The 24,715-nt window shown below is 35.3% G+C and overlaps 1 protein-coding gene across 1 annotated transcript in view; it reads left to right on the top strand.

Annotated features, from left to right (window-relative positions):
• The window catches only part of CDC40 (cell division cycle 40), a 43,161-nt gene that overhangs the window by 13,890 nt on the left and 4,556 nt on the right, over positions 1 to 24,715 (top strand). Inside the window, exons 3-13 of the mRNA XM_043890009.1 lie at positions 4,309 to 4,438; positions 7,551 to 7,634; positions 9,066 to 9,205; positions 10,438 to 10,534; positions 11,844 to 11,983; positions 12,802 to 12,876; positions 14,999 to 15,044; positions 17,125 to 17,226; positions 18,256 to 18,371; positions 18,629 to 18,762; positions 23,481 to 23,557. Coding sequence (XP_043745944.1) covers positions 4,309 to 4,438; positions 7,551 to 7,634; positions 9,066 to 9,205; positions 10,438 to 10,534; positions 11,844 to 11,983; positions 12,802 to 12,876; positions 14,999 to 15,044; positions 17,125 to 17,226; positions 18,256 to 18,371; positions 18,629 to 18,762; positions 23,481 to 23,557 — 1,141 coding nt within the window. The remainder of the gene's footprint in view (positions 1 to 4,308; positions 4,439 to 7,550; positions 7,635 to 9,065; positions 9,206 to 10,437; positions 10,535 to 11,843; positions 11,984 to 12,801; positions 12,877 to 14,998; positions 15,045 to 17,124; positions 17,227 to 18,255; positions 18,372 to 18,628; positions 18,763 to 23,480; positions 23,558 to 24,715) is intronic.

Raw genomic sequence — 24,715 nt, 5'->3', positions numbered from 1 at the left:
ACATTGATGGCTAGGTAGGCCTTTAGAGGAAAGGTTCTAGGCAAAAGGGAACAGCATGAGCCAAATCACAAAATAGAAAGAACAGTAGTGTTTTAGTCATTATTAGTAGGGGAGAACAGGCTAAGGCTAGAATAGCACTTTGTACAGAGGTATTGCTTTGGGGGCCAAGGTAGCGAGTTTGGTCTTGATTTAATAGATGAGTTTTTAGGAAGATTTATTTTAAAGGTTTGCATGATGGAAAAGAGCAGGGATGGAGACTAATGAAATAAAACAACCACTTATTACTCTATGGCAGGTACCACCCTGAAGGATTTGTATGCCTTATCTCCTTTAGCCCTCTCTACGACCCTATGTATCCCTATTTTAGAGTGAGGAATTTAACTGTGGGATTATACTGCCTACAGGTGCCATATTTGGGGATTTGATCATTCTTAACAATCACTCCATAACTATGAGACCATTTAGAAGGCCACAGTGTAGTTTGCAGTTTTGACTATTATAAATTAATGAATTGCTATTTTATTTTGGATCCATTTAGAGAAAAGTATATTTGTTAGCTTCTCTAGACTCATATAAAGCCCATAAGCCTCAGAGAGAATTTCATACTCCTTAAAATAACACTACTTTTAAGAATAGAAGAAATATAAAAGTTTAGAGGGGGGAAATGCCAGTTACTGTTTAAGATCTGTTTAAGGCTTCTGTTTAAGCCTTTAAGAAGGGCTGCTGTAAATAGTAATGTTAGAATGGACTTCAGAAGTCAGATAGATGAGAACTTTTACAGATGAGGAAACTGAGGTTCAAGGTCATAGAACCACTAATAAAATGTGCTCTCGTAATATTTAAACTCTGCTTATGTCTTACAAGATTGAGGTATTCTGCAAATAAAATTGAATTGTGGTGAGCTTTTCCAAAATTGTAGAAAATAATAATATACTCTTCTCATCTTAAAATTGTTTATAAATGTTTTATACATTGATTACTGCAATAAATATTCATGAAAAACTTAGCAACAATCTAAGAATAATTACTTGTTTAATAACTTAGGGTTTTTTTCCCTATCTGTGAACTTATGCTTTTATTTCATATAGTCAATTTTTACTTAATGAAATTTCTTAATTCCTGTGATGTTATGATATACTACTAAGGCATGCATGCTAAGTCGCTTTAGTCGTGTCCAGCTCTTTGTGACCCTATGGCATAACCCTCCAGGCTCCTCTGTCCATGAGATTCTCCAGGCAAGAATACTGGAGTGGGTTGCCATGCCCTCCTCCAGGGCATCTTCCCGACCCAGGGATTGAATGTGTGTCTCTTAGTCTTCTGCATTGGCACGTGGGTTCTTCACCTCTAGCACCACCTGGGAAGCCGCATGCTACTAAGGCATCAACCCTCAAGTACTCTGCCTGCTAAAGACGTGAGAACCACTGCCTTATAATACATGGTCTCTTAGATTTATCAACTAATGCCTTAAATTAAAAATGCGTTTCTCCTGAGTTTATAAATAAAGCACTGCTTCACTCAGATGAAAGCTTGCTTACCTCAGAAACATTTTCTTTTTTGGTGCAATGTCTGAATTAATATTTAAATATGTACATTTTATATTGGAGATTTACAATTGCAATTGACTACCGTGTACTTCTGTACTGATGCTGGGAAAGATTGAGGCCAGGAGGAGAAGGGAGCAACAGAGGATGAGATGGTTGGATGGCATCACCGACTCAGTGAACATGAGTTTGAGCAAGCTCCGGGAGATAGTGAGGGACCGGGAAGCCTGGTGTGCTATGTATATAGTCCATGGGGTCACAAAGAGTCGGACACGACTGAGCAACTGAACTGAACAGTGTACTTCAGTATTATCTGAGCTGAAAACTATTGAATACTCATACCTAATTAACTTGAATATCTATTTTTAAAAATCATTTGAATGTAAATTTACACTTAAACTTAGTTAACTACCAAAAATTGAAAAGAAGCATTTAGAAATCAGTTTTGTGTCTTTTTAAATAGGCATTGTTTTATTTTTTAATGGTTAACCAAGAATTAAGACTTGCATATTCACACAGACCAGGAACCTCCGGGAGAATAATTGGTAAGAGCTGAGCCCTGCTGAATAACATTCTCTGCCTTCCTCTGTTGACATTCAATATCTTTGAGGTCAGCTCTGATAGCTGCCAGTAACCAGAAAGTTAAGGAGAGCTAGAAGTAGATGAATCCTACCCCAGGCAGCTGCCTGTATCAGTAGGAGATTTTGTTGTTGTTGTTGTCACAGCTTAGATATTTATAAAGTCCAAGCACATTTAAATTTTCAGACTGTGTTAAGAGCAGCACCGCAGCTTTCAGTGGCCATGAAGTTGGGCACATCCCAGCCAGGAGTAGGATGTCAGATCTCATTGTTCTTCCAGCCTTTCAACCCTCCCTTGAAGCCCCTCAATAAAATGGTTTGATAAAAAAAAAAAAAATAGTACACACACCACAAGATATACTTTACTGGAATATATGGATCTATATTCTTATGGAAATCATAGTTCTTAACACTGAGAATTTTTCTGTAAAAGATAGACAGTTTGACATGTATGACCTGTAGAAGAATTATTCTCTTTTTGTAAAATCTTAATAAAATTAGACTATGGAAATGTACTTTGCTTTTTCAAATCAGAAGTTATAAGCATAATGATTGGTAATTAATTATATGTGATAGTAGTAATGATATGGGCAATGGAGATTTTTATTGTTTTAGAATTTTTTTATCCCCAGAAATACCACATGCTGCTTTGCAGATGTTAACTGACTGTAGCAATTAGATCATCTGGAAAACTTAAGTTGTTTTATTATCTTTAATTTTATGAATGTTCTTATTTTTGTAATAAATTTAATAGCTGAATGAAGTTAACTGTAACTTCCAGCACTCAGCAATCTTGGTTTTTTTTTCCCCTGCATTTCCACCTATCAGCACAGGAAGAAGTAACATGGGCTGCAAAGTCTTGTCCTGTCCTACATTTTAATTTAGAATAAAGAGTAATAAAATCTTTATCTATAAATTAGATATCTTAAGATTGAATCATTTTAAACCTAGAAATGGAAGCTGTCAATAGAAAGGAATATTATAGTAATTTATTTTCTTCTAGAGCAGAAAAAATTATAAAGCAAATCTAACTTTTAAATTCAGACTTGTGTGCATAGTATAATGTTGATACATAGAGAAGACAGCATTCTGGTTAAGAAAAGGTCAGTAGTTTATATTTATGGCTCTGGAAGTGTATAATGGAAAAGGTGGTTTCTAATGGTAGTGACCTAAGATGTTTTAACATCAGAATCTTTCTAACTTCATGACAGTTCTAACATCATAACAGTTGACCTGTATAGTTCTACTGTTTCCAAAGTAGGAAGTTCATTTTATTCTTTATTTTAAAACTGAAAAGAACTGAACTTTCCTAATACCTTTTTTAATAGCATTAAGCAAATTACTGACTCTGGGCAGGTAAGATATGTCATCTTGACTTTTTTTTCATTTCTAACATGAGAAAGAGAATACTTCTCTAACTTTCCGGAATTTATGTACACATCAAATTACATAACATTTGGAAAGCCATTCTGGAACTCAAAACATTGGAAACAAATAGGTAATAATGGCACTATTTTATGTAACTTTCAGACATTCATAGTGTGACTTTTCAGAGTAGAGAAGTTGTGTATACATTTGTAATGTCTTTTCCTAGGGACTTTTTCAAGCAGTTTACTTTTATTGTCTATTTCCTGTCTTCTTCCCGCAGGAAAGATTAATCTTTCCTGCATTAGTGCTTTCTATATGCCAGGCAGTATGAAAAGTATGAGGGTTCTAAGTCTGCACCTTTGAGAAACTCATAATCAAGTAGCTGAGAAACATGTGTTTTTTTAATTACATCACCACTCCAAAAATCCCCAAATCATGGTTTAGACAAAACTATAGTGAGTCTCAATTATCTGGAGCAACACTGTCAAATAGAACTTCCTGAAATGGTGAAAATGTAGTAATCAATAATTGTATGTGGCTGTTCGGCTCGTGAATATGGCTAGAATGACTGTAGAACTGAATATTTTAATTAATTTAAACTTAAATAGCTGCATATAGAGTGAGCTGATTCCTGTCCTGTGCTAGTGGCTGACAACAGTGCTAACAAGCCGCTGACTGGTTGCCCTGAATCATGTGAGGTGAGCAAGTCCCCAAATAGGTTAACGGCCCCTGATAATTCAGAGTTGAAAATATACTGTGCAATAATTCTACTCATTCTATTGAGAATGTTTTTTATTGTTTTTTTCCTCATAACATTGCAGTTTGGACCAGAAAATCCCTTCAGAACCCAGCAAATGGCTGCCCCTAGAAATATGCTTTCTGGATATGCTGAACCAGCCCACATCAATGATTTTATGTTTGAACAGCAAAGAAGAACTTTTGCCACTTACGGTAAGGTGATAAGAGAGTTCAAGTTAAACCTTATTAGAAATGATGTGTGTGTGTGTAATAATCAATTTTATCTTCTGACTTTTTAAATTTATTAATCTGGATGCCTTAAGAGGGTAGTGTGTTTTCTTATACATATCTGTAAATATAGCAATGGGAAGGTGCACTAATATTTTTAGCTGTCATTCTAAACCTGCTCTGATTTCTGAATACTAGAAATATTCTGCGGTCTTAAAAACAGAATGTTTTCTGTTGTACTTTTTGATAGCACTTCATACTGAATGACTGTTATATGCAGATTACTGTTGAAGTTGGTTAATAACAGAATAGAGTGAAGAGTATTCTTGCCTGGAGAATCCCATGGACAGAGGAGCCTGGCAGGCTGCAGTCCATGGGGTCACAAGAGTTGGACATGACTTAGTGACTAAAGAAGGAAAGAGTCTTAAGAGTTATATTTTTATTTTCTTATGTACTGGTTGACTTCACTGTCTTTCTCAAATCTCTGTGAAAAGTTTTCTGTTGATTACTGAGGGATGTCAAGAAATGGAATGGCTACAACTTAATGTGCATACAAAGCTGGGAATCCCCTCTGAAAGAAGATGGTCTTTATAATAATGTCCTTGTTGTTGGTTCCACAGAACAGAAGTCTGGTCACTTATATCAGATTTGTTCATATTTGGTGGCATGTTTTCTATCTCTTCCTATAATCTACATCTGTAGGTTGAGAGATACATTGATTACCTTCTGCTTTTAAGAACTTTTTGGTAGAGTGGTTAAGCAAAGTAACTGAGAATGTTTTTATGCCCATTGTAGTTGTAATCTTTTTCTGTCCTATCTGCCATTAACTTCCATTATTTTAAGGGAGGGCCCCACAAAAGTTAAGAAAGCAGTATCATGTGAAATATTATGTATGCAGTGATGCTTTTTAATAATAGTTGTTTTCACTAAAAAATAACAGAAATTTCAAACATTTAGGAAAGAGGGAAAAAAAGGTTACCTATAATCCTATTATACTAATATGTCTACTTTTAGTGAAATTTATTCCTCCAAGTCTTTTTTATTATACATATTTGTATTAGAGAGCTATAATCCTTCTAAACTGAAAATTTTGCAGCTTGCTTTTTTTAAAATCAATATTCTGTCATAAAAATTTTTCAGTGTTACTTTATAATCTCAAAGCTTATTATTTTATGAGCTATGTAATACCCACTGATTGGTTTTATCTCAGTTTACATATTTATTCTAATGTTGGAAAGGGTTTTTTTTTTTCCTAGTTTTTAAAGAGTGATGTAAACTGATTCACTGAATTAGTTTAGAGATTTAGTATAAATAGTCTTAGTTATTTATCCATAATATATTCTTGGAAACTGGTTGTAAAAAGATTGTCATATATTAGATTATATTTCACCATGCCAGGGTTATAATGGACTTAACAGGTGACAAAATTCATAGCAAAAGATTTTATACCTCTAAAATCTTCAAAAAGAGTTCAATGACACTTCCAATTCCACAAAATAAATGCATTGTACCCATTGCTTATATGTAAGGGATTCCATGTAAACCTAAAATATATGTGCAGTACATAAAAACCAACCCTGTTGCATCATGAATTTATTATATCCTAGCCTACAATAAAACAAACTTATAAAGATTTTGCATATTTTTTTAAGACTTTAGAAAGAAGGGCCTTAAGCAGTAGCTTAGATAGCTTAAATCTTTAAAATAAAATAAAACAAGTAAAAAGTCAGTGCAGATACCTACAAAGTTTATACTGATACCTACTTTTCTTAAGCTATCCTATAGCAAGAGTAAGCATTTAGAGCAGTTCAGTTGGCTTTAGACCTAGATTCAGAAATAGCTTATTTGGGGGGAAAAAAATAGCTGGTATTTTTTTTGCCTCTTCCATCAAGAGAGAGTGGGCTAGGACACAGAATGAACTATTTAGTGAGTTAAAGACATAAAAAGTGAATGTGGGATATACCATTTTACGCAGCCTGGAATAAAAGGAGTAGCCCTTGCAAACTAAGAAATGTATGGTCTTATGAAAAATCTTAGAACTGAGAACCACTTATTTGAACTTAAATTAGTAAACAAGTTAACCAACCTCAGGTTTAGCAGTCTTTTTTTTTCCCCCCTCCAGGTACTAAGCAAGTATAACTTGTGTTAATTTTAAAGTTTTATCATTTTTTCATGAAAAATTCTTGTCTAGCTCCAGGTAGTAATTCCTATCTACTTGTTTCCTCTCACTCTTGTATATGTAATGTAAAGCTACAGACCTTTCTGTTACCTTCTCTGATTTGCTTAGTACCAGGGAACAAACCTTCCTGATACCTTGTACTAGGGTTACCTATGAGACATGAAGGAGATGGCCCAGGAATTCAGCCTTACCTGTGTTATGCTTATCACTCTGTAACTCTGCTGGGATATAGAACGAACATTAATCCTACGTTTCTTCCCATTTTTAAATGGTTGTAGCAGTGTTATAATCTAAGTGTATTATTTTATTTAGTTTATCACAGCCACCTTTATTCCTTATCTGGGAAGGTAGTCTCTCTTATTTATCATCCCACTCACTTATGCTACTGTTGTGTTTTTAGCTCCCTTTTTTGGTGTTTCTCTGAGTTCTTAGTCTCTCAGTGGTTTGTGTGAATTCTTTTGTCCTATTCTTCCTTTTCCTCTTGGCTTCCTAGCCTGTTCCTTTGGGTTAATGATTCTGAATAGAAACATGGCCCATGAAGAAGAATTGGTCCTCAGAGTGTGAGTGGACAGTTGAATGTGATAAAGTGATAACTCTTGGAGATAAGCGCAGAAAGATCCAACATAATGAAGACCTTTAAAATTATCTTGAGCAGCTTTGCCTCTCATAGGCAACTTTACAATTGAAAATTTGGTTTGCTTCTGATAGAATTATTGTTATGTACATCTTGATGATAAAAGAAGCTGTGACATTTTCAGAAAATAAGGAAGAAATAAAGTCACAAGAAGACAGACAAAAGAAGCTGTTTTCAACATCTTGGGAAGGAAAATGTAAAATGAGCAAATATGCATAGAATTAAAATGAATTGTAAATGGGAAAAAAAAATGGAGTCAGTAATTTGTACTTTTTTCCTTTCAGGTTATGCATTGGACCCTTCATTAGATAATCATCAAGTGTCTACTAAGTATATTGGTTCTGTAGAAGAAGCTGAAAAAAATCAAGGTAATTTATTTGAAATATTTAATATCAAATATACATAACTATACTTATTGTTTGTAAGTTGACTTTGGAGTAGGGAAAGAACTAGTATTTAATTTAGCTCCTGATTTTTTTAAACTTGAGACAGTAGAGTGATATAGTTTAGAGCAGTGTATTTATATAGTTAGTTTAGAGCTTGCATTTGCTCCTTACTAGGTGTGCAGCCTTGTAGGGAAAAAAGGCAGTCATACCTATGGCAGGGAGGTGAGTCCTTGGCACAGTGCCAACACTGTAGAAATCATTTAAGAAATGAAAATGAATGTATACCTAATTTTAGCAATTTATTTCTCAACACGAATATAAAGCTCCATTTTAACAGCAGAAAAAAATATCATTGTGCATATCTGTGGAAATTGCCTTTAAGGGTTGCTTTGAAGCTGAGTTTGAATATGTGTTTTAAAACATATGTTTGTGCCTGTGTTCATTTTGTACTTATAAGACAAAGCATCATACTCTCAATGTTAACTTGCCACAAAGCTTATCAGCCCCTTGGAATCTTATCCATAAAATGTTGGATAGAAAAAGAATATGCTATTTGTATGAAGGCACTTTGTAACTCTATAGCCTATATGATCAAGCTGCCTTTGGTTTATGAGCTAGATTGTTGTAAAAATAGGATTTTAACAACCTTTTGTTATAACACAGCCTAAAGGAAACTGATTTGAATTAATACAGGTAAGTTTTTCTCTTTGTTAGACCTCTACAAGTTACATCTTTATGTAGCTAGATTCTCAGTTAACAGTGAAATTTTGACCATGGCTCTGGTAAACCTTTCTTTTTCCAATTTAATGACTACACACAGCATGCCACTTTGTACTGATCAAATGAGAATCCCAACTAGAAACATCCTCTTTTCTTCCTGTTAAGATATATGATATCAGAGGTCCAGTTTAGATTGAGTTCACTTGGAAGAAATCCAGATTCTTGTGAAACCTTCTTTATATTGTTGCATTATAATATAGTGAAGCAAGGAATAGTTATTAATGAAATTTTATCTAATTTGGCTATAAATGAGAAATTTGTTTATTCTTGCTTTCAGAGGTAAATTTTTCATTACTTAACATTATTAAATTTCTGTTTCTTTCAGAAAGTGGTAAAATCTACTGATAAAGGTCTGTGATTAATTAAAAGATTGTGTACCATGGCAGGATTACATAGCTGACTCTTTTTTTCACATATATTAGAACTTGGAAAATACTGCAGTTGAAGCAGTAGAAAGCTGCTTTGCCCAGAAGATTGAGTCTCTCTATATATAGCATGAGTCCATATGTCTGGATTCATATAGGTTTTATTTTGTGTTTTAAATAAATCTGTGAAAATATGTGTGTGTGTGTGTGCTTGTGTGTAAATCTCTTTAGAAAATACCCATATTTGTGATTTTTTTTTTTAATGTAGGTTTAACTGTGTTTGAAACTGGTCAGAAGAAAACAGAAAAGAGGAAAAAATTTAAAGAAAATGATGCATCTAATATTGATGGTTTCTTGGGACCGTGGGCAAAATATGTGGATGAAAAAGATGTAGCCAAACCTTCAGAAGTAAGCTTTGATGTTTTTCACTGCCAGTTCAGCTGTATGCTATGTCTCAATGAAGGATATCTGTGTTAATAAATGAGGTTTCCTTAGAGAACTAAATGACTCATCAGAAGTTCTCTGCCTTAGTTGACTGAGAAAATACTGTAAGATTCCTTTGTTTTTCTTTGGAATAATTTTTGTTTATATTTTTCTGATTTATTTTCTTCCATAATTTTTAGCTAAAATACAGTATTGAACAATTGGTAATAAAAATCACCTTGATAATACTATTAAGGTGCCATAGTAGTTGCTTTTCTGATACCAATATTCAGATAGTATTTACAAAATCAGCCTTTCTATGATTTTAGAATTGGTGGGTTTTATTTAATTTTTTTTAAATTTTAACAAAGTAGTATATCTGTATATATGTTTTTCATAATATTATGATACAGCAAAGAACAAGATTAAGAGAAAATCCTGTCTTCAGGATGCTTACTTTCTAGTTCTATCTCATATCCAATTATGTCAGTAATACACATATGCTGCTCTTTATTTATTTTGACTTCTTATTTACTATAAGGATTTATTACTACCCTATTTTCCTTTTGGGCTTCCCTCATGACAAAGTCTGGTAAAAAAAAAATATCTGCCTGCAATGCAAGAGACCCAGGTTTGATCCCTGGGTCGGGGAGATGCCCTAGAGAAGGAAATAGCAACTCACTCCAGTATTCTTGCCTGGGAAACTCCATGGACAGAGGAGCCTGGTGGGCTGCAGTTCATGGGATCACAAGAGTTGGACACTACTTAGCGACTAAACACCACCACCCACTTCCTTTTACTGCTCTTCCCGTAAAAGTTGTGTCACAAATCTATAGTCATTGCTTATGTCCTTATGACTATTAAAAGCTGTTTATGAAGAACATTGTTTACTCAAATTCACTGTATTTCTGGTATGTACTAGATTTTCTAATTACCTCATTTTTTCACTTACATAATTAGCGTTATACATTAAATTACTCCTAGCTGTTCCAGAAGGAGAGGTTTTGTATTAAATGAGTTTAAAAGTTCAAGAACACCGTGTGTTTAATGCCATTTTGTAATCTGCCAAAGAGTTGAGATTGTTATCCTAGGAGACATACTTGCAGTTATTGCTTCACCAAAAAAGTGCACTTCCTTGTAAAGAATTTATGATCAGCAGTGGCCAGGATGGGGTTCTGGAACATCCATTTTAAAAATTCACTCCTTAATTTCCTTAGGAAGAACAAAAAGAATTGGATGAAATTACAGCAAAGAGGCAGAAGAAAGGCAAACAGGAAGAAGAGAAACCTGGAGAGGAAAAGACAATCTTACATGGTAATGTGTTTTTTATGCCTCTTCTTTTTTATGATAAACTTTCAGATATTTACTTTGTTCATATATTAATTGCCTTTACTAATCAGCTGCTGGGAATCATTATATTAGGAATTATATTGGACAGTTTGCATCCCAAAGAAATTATAGCAGACTCTTCTGTGTTGTAATTAGAGATAGCCACAGATTATTTTTTTGAAGTACTAATGAACTTTTTTTTAAAGGTAGATAAAGATTATGGTTCACAATCTGTTCTTCCCTAAGATAAAGTTGACTCTTTCTGGCATATAACTAGTCCCCCAGTCATTTTAACCTTTTCTTTTTAACCCAAGCCAAATTTTCTCCAGGTATGATCAAAGTTCATAACTGTTACTAAATTACACTTTTAAAGAATAAACTTTGTTTTTCAGGTAAGTAGGTTAGAGATCTATATGCTCATACGTATTTTGATTTGCAGAAGGAAATGCATATTCACCAAAATAAATTATAAATATTCTAGACTCTACCTGATTTATTACTAACTAGTTATATTGGGGAAATGATGTAGTGATTACCAGACTATGAAGAATAATCCAATTCAGATAGTATTGATTACTCTAATGTTATACCACTTATCAAATATATAGGTTTCATGAGGTTATATTTAGTTTTAGTTTCTCAGGTTCTCATTTTATCTCGAAGTAGTCTGTTTAGTACTGTGTGCTTACAGCCATAATAACAATAACAGCCAACATTTATTGAGGACTTATTCTGTGCAGCATACTACTAAATGCTTTGATACATATTATACTATGTCATTTAATTCTCAGATGTGACTTCATTGTAAATCTGATTGAAAGTAGAAAAGAGATTGGAAAAGGAACCTAGAAGGGCATAAAGGAGGAAAACAGGGAAAAGGATAGTTGATATACTTTTGTTTTAACTTCCTTTTAATCCTGTTTTGCTTCTGATTCTTTGCCAGTGACTCATGAGGCCCAAGTGTTATTTTTTCTTCTCTGAATAATTATACTGCAGTGGAGTCTTTTGTACACGCTGCTAAAACTGGATAAAGGAAGTAAGAGCTTATTTAAAGGTCTGATATTCTCTGGAAATTTAGGGATTCCAAAATACTACCTCTGATTGAAATAACAGCAGTGATTTCGGGCAGTTAAATTTTCGCTGTCTCTTGGTCTTAACATCATCAAAATAGTATTACCTAAACTTTAATATGCAATGATATCCTTGTGAATTAAGTGTTTGTTATTTTAAGAATATAGATTTCATAACTACAGCTTTTATTTGTTCACTGCTTTCTTTTGCCTTCTTGTTTCAGTTAAAGAAATGTATGACTATCAAGGCAGGTCCTATCTTCACATACCTCAGGATGTTGGTGTTAATCTGCGGTCAACTGTGCCACCTGAGAAATGTTATCTTCCCAAAAAACAAATTCATGTGTGGTCTGGACACACAAAGGTAAACGAATTGGTTGTTTTTATTTGCTGTAATGCATTAATATAACAGTGAAGCCAGCATAAATTTTCAGCTGTTGATGTGGGACACTCAGTATTTCTAGTGAAGATGTAGAGAGGAGAGAGCAGGGAAGTCATTAAAGATAAACTGGAGTCACTTTGGAGGTGCCAGCACATATGAGTCACAAGTGAGTACTCAGTCTTCAGGGTCATCTGATTGGGCCATGACATAAGCATTCATGGTTTGGTGTCTTACCCCCTCATGGTAGCCTGGGCCTTCGCTTCCAGGCTCCTGCCGTTATCTGCTTCCTCTTGGGCACCAACTCGGTGAGTAGTGGGCTGATACTAGCACCAAAGTCTTAGTAATTTTGCCTTAGCTCTTGGGGTTATCCCACTTCAAAGATTAGACGCTCCCTGCTTTATACACTATGATAATACTTAAACTAATGCAGAGACAAGGCACTTGAAAACTTTGATGTTAATATTCTTTGTCATATTCACTATTCCAACTGATAATTTCCAACTCTTAGCAAAGAAAGGAACTGAGTAAAAGAAGGAAGAGGAGTGAGGGCATGAGCAACATGATTGACTAAGAATTCCCCTGGGTGAGGAAGTCACTGATGAAGGTTAGAAAAGCTTAGTGTCAGTAAGGGCTGCTCTTAGAATACTTCTGAAGGTTATTCTCGGGTATGGATTTTAAAATGAAAAAAAAAAAAAAACCAGTAAATTACGTGGTTTAAAAATACACTGTCATTCCCTTTTGTTTAATTTTAGCTGAGATTTTGAATGCTTCTGATTGATAATTGTAATACCTTTTTACAGGGTGTCAGTGCAGTCAGATTGTTTCCTCTCTCTGGCCATTTGTTGCTGTCTTGTTCCATGGACTGTAAAATTAAGGTGAGTTTTCAGTAATAGAGTAGAAGCTACAAAGCTAGTGCTTTGGTTAAATCTATTTGGTTAATTATAAATAGATCTGAGTTTGTTAGGCAATTAGAGGCTAATTATTTTCTCTTAAGCCTTGTGAATGCAGCAGTTTATGAACTGCTTCCAAACATGTTGATTCAGATATGGCTTTGTAGTCCAATTGGCTAGGCTCTCTGTAAGCTTAGATAGCTGATTAGAACATAATCACTCACTTTAGCTTTAGGCGCATGAATATTTAATCACCAATAATGCATTTTTATAGAGGTGTTGGATATGTAACTGAGTTCATTTGTTCCTCAGTACCTTAGAGGTAGAAAGGATATGTGATAGAAATCCCATTTTTAGAGAGTAAATAATATAATTCACTCTTTTTTTCTTCCAAATGCTAGTAGCAGAATTGCTCCCAGCCTCTTTTCCCACTTTATATAGTCTTAGGAAGGTCTACCTTTAGTTGATGTTCAGCAATAGTGTGTGGTAGAAAAAAAACTGAGTTGCCAATACATGTCAATTTGATATGGGAAAGCCTTTTAAAAACTTAAAGCTGGTCAAATGGTTTTTATCTTTTGTATGTCTTCTGTGTCCAGATCATTATATTAGTCAATAAATATCAACCCTGTAGTGATCTTGGAAAGTTGATTCATGAAAATTTTATCCTTTGTAAATAATTCATGGGTAGTAACAATATATTAATATAAAGGTAGCATTTTTTGATGAGAGCAACAATTTAGGCATTTGTCTTGACTTAGTGGTTTAAAATGACAGGCCAGCAGTTTGGAGTAGCAAGACTTATTTCCTTTAACTTTCAATTTATACAGACTGTGTTAATTGAGATTAAAGCCTTCTTTTTGCCTAGTTAGAACAGCATAGAATTCAGTTGAGTTCATGTCTAGGTACACTTTATGTACATTTATTAGGCACCTGTTACGTACAAGGGCCCGAGGATAAAAAATTACTTTGGCACTGTCCCTGCTCTTACGGTGATCATTTCATTATGCTGTAAGTGATCCTTTTAGAGGAGGTGTTCTGATGTCAGAGAGGAAGCATACCCCAATAGGAAGTGTGAGTAAGGGGTGGGGGGGCGGACTCAGGGAGCATAGAGTATGTCTGAGAGGAGTAAACAGAACGCGTCGGCATCGTGTGTGCTGAAAACTGCAGGTTCTGTGACTGCTCGAGTCTAAATCTGAGCGGCATAGAGTGACTACAGTCATAACAGGGGACCGGGTCCAGACGTGTTTTCCTGGTGTGCTGCGGGAACCGAGGCTTTACCCTGCAGACCCTGGGTGGCCAGGAAGTGCTTTCTGTTTCAGATCACTGGCAACACTGTCCAGGACTGGATTTGAGGCAGGCAAGAATAAAGGTAGTTTCAAAACTGTTGTATTAATTCACTTTAGATGTAATGAGATCTATGAGCTTGTTATATTTTAGTCTAGATCTTCATTTTCATAACAGCTTTTAGTATATGTGCTGCCAAAGCAAGCACTCATAACAGCTTTTGTAATCGTTAATACTTCAGAAGAGTTTAAAAAAAAAACTTTTCAGTACCAAAATGTTATAACATGGCAGTTTTAATAACATTTAATTCTTTTGAAGCTAGTTTATAGTATTACATAAGTAGAAACTTTTCATCACAGAAAATGTCAAATACAGAAGAAGAAAATGAAAAGCATGTGTATAAGCTCCATCTAAGTTAAGTTCTCTTAATTTCAGAGTTTAAAGTGTGTGTGTGTGTGTGTGTGTGTGTGTACATGCACATGAGTATGTGTATAGTCCAAATAGTGTAACACCTGTCCGTGGAATTCTCCAGGCAAGACTATTGGAATGGTTGCTGGTCCCTTCTTCAGGGGATCTTCCCTACCCAGGGATTGAATCCAGGTCTCCTGCATTGCAGGCAGATTCTTTACCATCTGAGGCAATAGCACCGAACAATGTGTTTAATAATATGTAATGCCTTGGTTAAGTTCCCTGTACACACACAGATACGCACACGCACATAGCTGGCATGTGACGATTGTTAGTGGTTGAAAGTTGTCATTTTATCAAAGGCTTGTATTAAATTTAACGTTTCTATGTGTTGGTTTTTTTTTTTTTCCTCCAGCTATGGGAGGTTTATGGAGACAGGCGCTGTCTGCGAACATTTATTGGTAATATTTCTTTTCTCTCTGGCTATAAATCTGTTTGGAAAGACTTTTTAAACTAGAGTAACATCATCAACAGTAATTTTGCTACTACTGATTTTGCTACTGATGTGAAGGAAAGCCTTCACAGACTTGAGTGAGTGTTGAAGGAGGGGTAAGTCTCCCATATAAACAAAGAACTAGGAAGAGAGAGCAACAGAAGCTGTAGCAGAAGTGATATGAGAACTGCATTGAGGGAACCACTTGTACCTCAGCATTGTAAGCGTGAGGAATACAGTGAGAGGGGAGATCAGCAGCCGAGGTGGGCAGTGTGTGAGAGACCTTTGGTCTATCTAGGGGGTCTTCGGAAGCCAACAGCTGAACGGCTCTTGCAGGAAAGCATCATGATCAGATTTGAAGTTTTCAAAGATCACAATGGCAGTATAGAGGATGCTTTGATGGGGCAGGCCTAGAGGCAAGAAAATGATTTACAAAGTTATTTCATTAGTCTGGAGTAGAGATGATGAGAGCCAGAACTAGAGCAGCAGAGAAAGGAAAGGGTTAGGGTTAGAGAAAGGAAAGGAACAACAAAGAGTTGAAAGCAGTGGCTCTTAGTAACTAGAAGTGAGTGTAAAAAGAGTGAGGTGGAAATCTAGAGCGACTCCCAGGTGGCTGGCTGAATGGTGGTGCCATTCATCTTAGGAAGATGATAAGGTTTCACACTCATGGAATTTGAGCTGCTTTTGAGATACTGAGATGAAAATGTCTTGTAAGCAATTAGATAGCCAGATGTTGAGCTTTGAAGAGAAGCCGGGAATTGGCTGCAAACACAGGTAAAAAGAAAAGGTTAAGAGAACTCCTTGAAAGAAAGAAGACCAAAAAGAGGACAGCTTTGTGGCAGACTTTTGGTAGATTGTCTTTGTCAGATTTTGCATGAAGACTGGTTACATTTCCAAATTAACTATACCGAAATGAAACAATATTTGAATTATATTGGCTCTGTTTTTAGATTTAAGTGGGAGTCCATTCTGTATCGCTTTGTTATGATTTTAGGGCCTCACTGCACAAATAAATACTGCCCGAGATGCCAGGGCAGCCCAGAAGACTTTTGGGAAGGCTCTCGGCAGCATACAGGGAACCGAATGTCTCCTGTGTTGTAGGGGATTTGGTCCTCGTTTGTCCCCCCTGCTCTTGCAGCTTTTCACTGGAAAACTGAAAATTCCCACTTAGAAAGATGATAACAGCTCTGACCAGGACTCCTGCTGTAGGAAAGGATTCCTGCTTGCCATGACTAGAGGTCATTAGCAGTGGTGGTGATTTAGGGTCCCTGTTGACCATTTGTGCCATGCACATTTTGTACAGTTGTCTTGGTCATAGTGGGATAGTAAAAAATAGGAAACTTTCTGCTTTCATTTAGTCACATTTTATTTACCCCTATAACTTTCAAAAGAGTTGATTGGTCCAGTAAGATTGATTTCTAAACAAAGCACCTTGAAATTAATTTATTGTCAAATGCCATTTTAAAACTAAATATAGTTAGTATTTGTTTTTAAAAAGGTTTAGTCCATGAGATGCTGGATCCATTTCTATGAAATTCAGTAATGTAATCCCAGAAATATACAATTATTGAACAGAAGCCACAATTTTCATGAACGTTGGCTTTAGGTCACTTTGTTTTCATTTCCGGCTTGGCTAGTAATTTCAGAGTGAACCTTTAAAATGTCACCAGTCATTTCTCTTTCATTGGCAATAATTGGACTGTTATGTTTCCTTAGATTCTTGACCAGTCATCAGCTTTATGTATTACATTATTAAGAGAGTGCTATGAGAGACTTTTTAAAACAAAGTTAGATCTTTTCTCTTGATTCTTACCTAAATGTTATGCCTCAGAGTCACCTAAGGAGCTTTTCAAAGGGAGGGAAAACACCTACGTTCTGTAGCCCACACATAACATATTCTGAGTCAGTAAATCAGGAGGTAGAATTCCAGTGATTTTGACTCACAGCGTGGCTTGGAAGACACTGTTTAATGCTGTTTCTCTTATGGTGCTTGTATTTTAGATGAAGACACTTCACCTCACCTCCATTTCTATTGTCTCTGCCTTTAGGTCACAGTAAAGCTGTTAGGGATATCTGCTTTAATACTGCAGGGACACAGTTCCTCAGCGCAGCTTATGACAGGTATCTTAAGCTCTGGGACACCGAGACAGGTAAGAGCTCACTTATACTAACACATATTTACCTTAGAAATTAGCTTTTTAAAATGGAACAATGTGAGTAGTCTTCTCTGCCAAAATGGTACCTTCTCTAACTGCTGATTCTCATATCATTGGCTGTCAGTAATACCACAAAATATTGATAAAGTTGAAACTGAGCTGTAAAAGTAGCTCTTTCAGTATGAAATTCCTTTCCACGAAATACAGTTTATAAAGCAAATATATTGGTAGATAAGGAAATTTGAAATTTTCCATAGACTATTTAATTGATCTTTAGGTTATCCTCTATATAACGTACCATGCTGCATTGTATAATCATAGAAGCGCAATAAATACACGATGAACAGAATTAAATTTAATTGCCCCAATTGGTTAAAATGTAGGTCTAAACTTCCATGGGCAGATTGGTTTTATATATTCACAGACATATTGATTACATTAGCACATTATGGCTAGTATAATTTTATATAATCAGAGAACCATCTTTCATCGTACTGAGTTTTAAGGATAAAGAAAATAGCTAATAGTTATTGAACACTGTTTACCAAGCATTATACTAAGCACTTACACGCAGTATCTTGTTCAGCCCTAACAATATCACTCACTATGAATTTAAATACTACTATTGTTATGGATGAGGAAACTGAGGCTTAAGAGATAACTTTTCCAGGGTTACACAGCTAGTAATGGTCAAATTGGATTTAAACCAAGGTCTTTGTAATGCTAAACCCCATACTCTTAACCTCTTTGACAGTGGTCCTCAACTCTTTACTCCATGTTTTAATTACCTGGAGAGTTTTATCTGCTCTGCAATTGATGATACAGATTTACTTTTGAAAATATTATTTTTAATCATTAAAAATTCATGAAAAGGAACAATGCAGTTTGCAGTAAAGAACAAACAGGCTGCCATTTCTCCAAATTTATTAGGAAATGATCTCTTATCTCTAGATCTTAATTCCAGGGTTGTCTTTAAATGGTCAAATTTATTTTACCTACTTTAACTTGGGTCTTTGGTTTTAGGACAGTGTATATCAAGATTTACAAACCGAAAAGTGCCCTATTGTGTCAAATTTAATCCTGATGAAGATAAGCAAAATCTCTTTGTGGCTGGGATGTCTGATAAGAAGATTGTGCAAGTAAGTCTTTTCACAATATTTTTATTAAGATTCCTGAGCTTTACATTGTATCAGGGACTGAAATAAGGAATATTAACTTGTTTAATATTTGCTGCTTTTAGGGTCTGCTGATGCTCTAGTCTTAGCAGAAAGCAGTAAATGTATAAAAAGATGATATTGGAGATCTCTTTTCCTTCTCCATTTATCATGATTATGAGCTTTGTTTTCATAAATCTGCTCTACGTCTGTCTTTGCCCTTTCCCTTATTGGATATACAGTGGGACATTCGAAGTGGAGAAATTGTGCAGGAATATGATCGGCATTTGGGAGCTGTCAACACCATTGTTTTTGTCGATGAGAATAGGAGATTTGTAAGCACATCTGATGACAAGAGCCTAAGAGTTTGGGAATGGTAAGTTTTTATCAGTAAAAATCTGATTTATATAAAGCAAACAACTTGAAATTTTGTAGCCAAAGAGAAAGCCTGATAATACACAACAATCTGAATATTTTCACAACTGTGATCTCTGGCCTGTCGATCAAACTGGTTTAACTATTCAGGTGTCCAGAAAATGAAAATTAAAGGTTAAGCATGCTACTTTTCATAGTCTTTATATAACCTATTTAAAGAAAATGTATTTTGAGTCATTTTTCTTATACTAGTTAAAAGCTTATATAGTGCTGTTTTACATTCTGTATTAGGTATTTTATTCATCTTTGCAAAAAGTAGGGATGACAAACATAGATTGTATTGCTTATGCTAGGGATTGAGTATAAGATCCTATCATTAGAAAATAAGAGACTATTTTAAAATCTCTTGATTTTTTAAACATCTGCATTTTGATTATTCAAAAAATTGCCCCAGGTCATCATCCTTATGTCCTGCTGTTCATAGCCTATAATGGTAGAATACAAATGTTTTACTTGTAGAGTATAATCAGAATATATTGGTTAATTATGCTTTCCTAGAGGGAAAAAAAAACCACTTTTCTGAAGTCAATAAATAATAATGTCACTAAGTGCCTATCATAGATCATGTTTTATAATTGATTTTCAAAGTACTACATAGTAACCTTTTTGTCAGAGTGAATGTTTGGTTGGAACCCAGCTTGTTTTTACAGTTACTTGTAAGACATAGCTGAACTGTGGCTACAGCCTTCAGGGACTAGAAAGTGTCTTTCTACCCTCAGAAGTTGTTCCGCTGTAGGAAGTAAGATGTCTTAAACTATAGGCATCAGTTTCCTCCCAAAACTGAGTCTGTTTGGGGACCTGTGAAAAGTAAAAATTAGTCGCTCCGTCATGTCCGACTCTGCGATCCCATGGACTGTAGCCCACCAGACTCCTCTGTCCATGGGGATTCTCCAGGCAAGAACACTGGAGTGGGTTGCCATTTCCTTCTCCAGGGGATCAAACCTGGGTCTCCTGCACCGCAGGCAGATTCTTCACCGTCTGAGCCACCAGAGAAGGACCTGAGAACATCCCTACACACATCAGGGGACAGTTTGGGTAATTGAAGATTTAATGTAATTTAACTGCAGTTTCTCCCACACTCCCTCCACATTACCTCCAGTTAATGGAGAGTTGACTACTATACACATAGTCTTCGCATTATTCTTAAAATCTTAGCATTATTCTTAAGGTCCATGATTTGAGACTGTCTTTTAACTAAGATCTTTCCTACTTCAGAAGTGATGTTCCATGCTGAGGACCTGATTAAGACATCATTTCATATGGGCCACCTTAGACCATTTGTACAACAAAGTACTTAGTTTAGCATACATAAAACTGTTTTGTTTTTATGTACTCTAACAGTTTGATTATACTTAAACTTTCAGGTGTTTGTATCTTCAGATGGTATTTTCAGCTTCATTTGAAAATGTGAAGTAGTAAATTGTTAACTGTTTAAATGATACACACCAGTTACAGGGCTTTTAGAACACTTGTGAGTGTTTCCTAAATTAGAGCATTGGTCAGCAAAATATTTTGATTAAATTAAATGGTAACAGGCGTTTTTTTACTTCTCAGAGCTTAAGAAATATTCCTAAGAGTCAAAATACTGTTTCATTATGAATGATGACATCCTGTAGATTTCAGTTCAATTCTCACTTGCTATTAGAACCTTCTTAACCAATCTTCACATAAGATTAGGTGCCTCTTCTCTATCATCCCACACAAACAACCCTTCGCTTCCCACAGCTTTTTATTAATAGTGCTTGCTTATTTATTCCTCTTCTCTGACAAGCTCCTTTCCTTTTTACGGGGTGTGGGGTATATATGTATTTTTTAAGTATAGTTGATTTACAATGTTGTATCCTGACAAGTTCTTAACCATGAGAGAAAGAACTGCCTCAACTCTCCATCTGTCTCCAACACCAGCACAATGCCTGGCACACAGACTAGATACCTAAGAAAATCATTTTGTCATAATTATTAATGATGTTACTTTTATTGAGCTCTTTCTGTGTCGCAGGCACACTAAGCATTTTGCCTGAACTATTTTATTTAATGGGCAAGTAATCTTATGAGACAGCTATATTTGCTTTTCCTGTTTTATAGATAAGAAAACTGAGATACATTAAGTAGTTCCCATGAAACTTGAAAGTGCCAGAATTTAAACTCAGATCAAACTAGTTCTAGAGATTTTCTTTTCTGTTTTTCTCACCAGTTTTATTGAGGTATTAATAAAATTATAATGTATTTAAAGTGTACAACATAATGATTTGATATACATATACAGTGTGAAAGAATTAATTAGCTCTTTCACACTGAGTTAATTAACATATCCATCACCTCACATATTTACTTTTTGTTTTGTGACAACACTTAGTTTGTACTGTCCTAGCAGATTTCAGTTATGCAGTACAGTATTATCAACAATAGCCACCATGGTATCCATCAGAACATCAGACCTTATTCATCTTACAGCTAAGGCTGTGCACCCTTTTGCTAGTTTTACCTAATTTCCTACTCACCCCTCCACCCATCCCCTGGCAGCCACCATCTACTGTCTATTTCTATGAGTTTGACTTTATTTTTTTTTAAAGATTACACAAATAAGTGATACCATATAGTATGTGTCTGTCTCTGTCTGACTTATTTCACTTAGCATAATATCCATCCTCCTGGTTTATCCAAAGGAAAGTTGATTTTCTTAAACAATATCATACAAACTAAGACTATTACACAGTTTTAAAGGAGAACAGGAGATGTAATTAGATATTGAGCATCCTGTGGTATCCTACTGCATGAGCTATCATAGGCATGTTTTCTACCAAAGGCATTTATTTTTGTTAAAATGTTTTTAAAAGAAAATTTCAGAGGTTGGCACTATTTTTTTATCTTTAAAATGTCATACATTTTTGTTAGGGTTTTTTTTTTTTTTGATAATTTCATTTCCAGGCTGAAAAGTATTTGTAACATGCTGTGCTGTGCTGTGGTTGTTCACTCAGTCATGTCCGACTCTTTGCAACCCCATGGACTGGAAGCCGCCAGGCTCCTCTGTCCATGGGGATTCTCCAGGCAAGAATACTGGAGTGGGCTGCCATCTGTTTAAATTTTTTTGTGTACTTTTCATAAAACATGGGTTGATAACGAACCTGAAGTGTTGTTAACTTAATTTACAAAATGCTCTTATTTTTTAAAATCATGTTATAAAATTATCAACTACTAATAATAAATATGAGAAGGGAAAAGCAGTTGAACCTTTTTAAGATTTAAGCTCGTCTCAATATATTTGGATCATTTTGAAGTCACTTCTCACTGTTATTTAGAGGTATAAAGGCTTTGGGATTTGATAAATCTTACTGTTCCTCAGGTTACATCAGAAAGTGTTTTCCTCCAACAAAGACTGTGATGGAAGTTTTTTCTGATTGTTTACTTCTTCTGGGGTGATAGATGGATACAGAAGATCCTTACTTAAAAGGCATATTATTATTATTGTCGTTGTTGTTTTCTAATTAATCAGTCTTTGAACTTGAACCATAGTTTGAAATTGAAATTGGTGCTTTATATCCTGTATTATCGGAGAAGGCAATGGCAACCCACTCCAGTACTCTTGCCTGGAAAATCCCATGGACGGAGGAGCCTGGTGGGCTGCAGTCCATGGGGTTGCTAAGAGTTGGACACGACTGAGCGACTTCACTTTCATGCATTGGAGAAGGAAATGGCAACCCACCCAGTGTTCTTGTCTGGAGAATCCCAGGGACAGCGGAGCCTGGTGGGCTGCCGTCTCTGAGGTTGCACAGAGTCGGACACGACTGAAGCGACTTAGCAGCAGCAGCAACTTTCTGTGTTATTCATCAGATTACATTCCCCACACATTACTCTACAAAAAACCATTTCTGATGTCTCATGAAAAGCAGCAAGATCAAAATCCTTCAGAACCACTGAAATTTTTTTTATTATTATTATCATGGAGAGTATTAAAAATGAAAAGACACTTAGAACTTTGGATGGTTTTCGATTTAGGTGACTAGTTTTGAATTTTTGTTGTTTTCATTTTATTCTTTTTTATTTTGTAATTATTCTTTTATTCTCACAAGAAAAAATGTTTAATGTTTTTTCTCCTACACTGTATACATTTGGAATACTTTACATATAAGCTGAAAATAGATGTCCAGGTGCTTAATCTGCCAGAAATTATGAGATTTCTGGATGGGTTTGACCTGCTTGCAGATCCCTGTACATCTTTGCCTACCATCTACTTGCATTGCTGAAGGCTCTTTAGCACTTGAACCTGCTTGCAAAGTGCCAAGTTACGGTTGATTGGCAGGTAAAGGAATACTTCCCTGCAGGCTTGCCTCAGACATCTTGCTTCTGTCTACCATGGTACATTTTTAGATGAGTTCATTATTAAAGAACTTATAATAACAGATTATTTTTTAACATAAAGGGAAAAGTTAAAATCAAATAGCGGTAGAAAACTAAATCACTGACACTTGTAATTATCATGGAAAGTCATTTGTATAAGTAAAAGCTTTATAATAATAGAATGTCATTTTGTGGTTTTCCTTCCTCCAGGAAGTTTCATGAAACTTTGTAATTTCAAGAGCATCTCTTTTGTTTCAGAGATTATTCTTCTAAAAGTACTTTTAAAAGTTACTATTCTGATAGGTTATTTTTAATTTTTAGGGATATCCCTGTGGATTTCAAGTATATAGCAGAACCCAGTATGCACTCAATGCCTGCAGTGACTTTGTCTCCAAATGGTGAGTTAGTAGATACAGTGTTTTTAAATGAGCTTCTAAGACACTGTGTGATTTCTGTTTTCAAAAGAGCCTTGGCCATTCCCTCCTAGGGAAAGTCTGTCACAGTGCCATACTTGTATATTAGAAATAATCACTGATTTTCATTTATGAGTCACCTCACCCATTCTCTTGTTTTTTTTTTTTAAAAAAGGTAAAAATAAAAGAAGCAATGATTTGCAACATTACCCGAGCATCTAAGGATTTCCATCTGAGAATCAGGGTTGTTTTTTTTTAAATTATTCTTCCAACAGAATCATATTCAGCAACTCATATTTACTATGAGCTCTTTTTCTTTTGGGGAATAGGTAATTTTGTTCTGGTTCCTTATATGAGAACACCTTAGCAATTCACCTGAGAAAGATTTTCTCAGGCAAAAATTAAAAAGATAAGTCTGCTTAATACTGTTTTCTATTCAGTAATTCATTGCCTTTTAAGTACAAGTACTACAGATATACTGATATAATTTTACATGAGGATATTAAAGTGGAGGACCCGATGTTTGGGCAGCATGGTCGCAAAGCCACTGTCAGCTCATGTAGCTGCTGTGAAAATAGAGCAAGGACGAAGGAGCAAGAAAGATTTTGCTCTTCCAGTCGAAGCATCTACCATAGGCAAATCTGTGGACACTTGTCAAGTGTCCTATGATTTTTATGAGAAGAACAACCTCACAGGATGCTGTTCGGATAATCACCATATTGTATACAGTCACATTTGTGCACCTACATTTCATACAGTGTATTTTTAAACCGTCCGTCACCAATACTGTGCCCATCTTGAACAAAGCCACTTACCTAGTCTGACTGTGAACATTGTTAGGGTCATCCTTTATCATGTCTATAATATATAGGATGCAAAGATACTGCAGTTTAGATGCTAGTGGTTTTGGTGAATCCTGAGGAGTTAAAAGCACTGTGGCCCAAATCAAAAAATGGGCAGAAGACCTAAATAGACATTTTTCCAAACAAGGCATACAGATGACCAATAGGCACATTAGAAGATGCTCTTCATCACTAACTCTTTGAGCACTGCAAATCAAAAACTACAGTGGGGTACTACCTCACACCAATCAGAATGGATGTCATTAATAAGTCTATAAATAAATGCTAGAGAGGGTATGGA

Source organism: Cervus elaphus, chromosome 28 (genome assembly GCF_910594005.1).
Source record: "Cervus elaphus chromosome 28, mCerEla1.1, whole genome shotgun sequence".
Classification (NCBI taxonomy): Eukaryota; Metazoa; Chordata; class Mammalia; order Artiodactyla; family Cervidae; genus Cervus; species Cervus elaphus.
The sequence above is the reverse complement of the archived record's forward strand: the minus strand, read 5'-3'. Positions and strand labels throughout refer to the sequence as shown.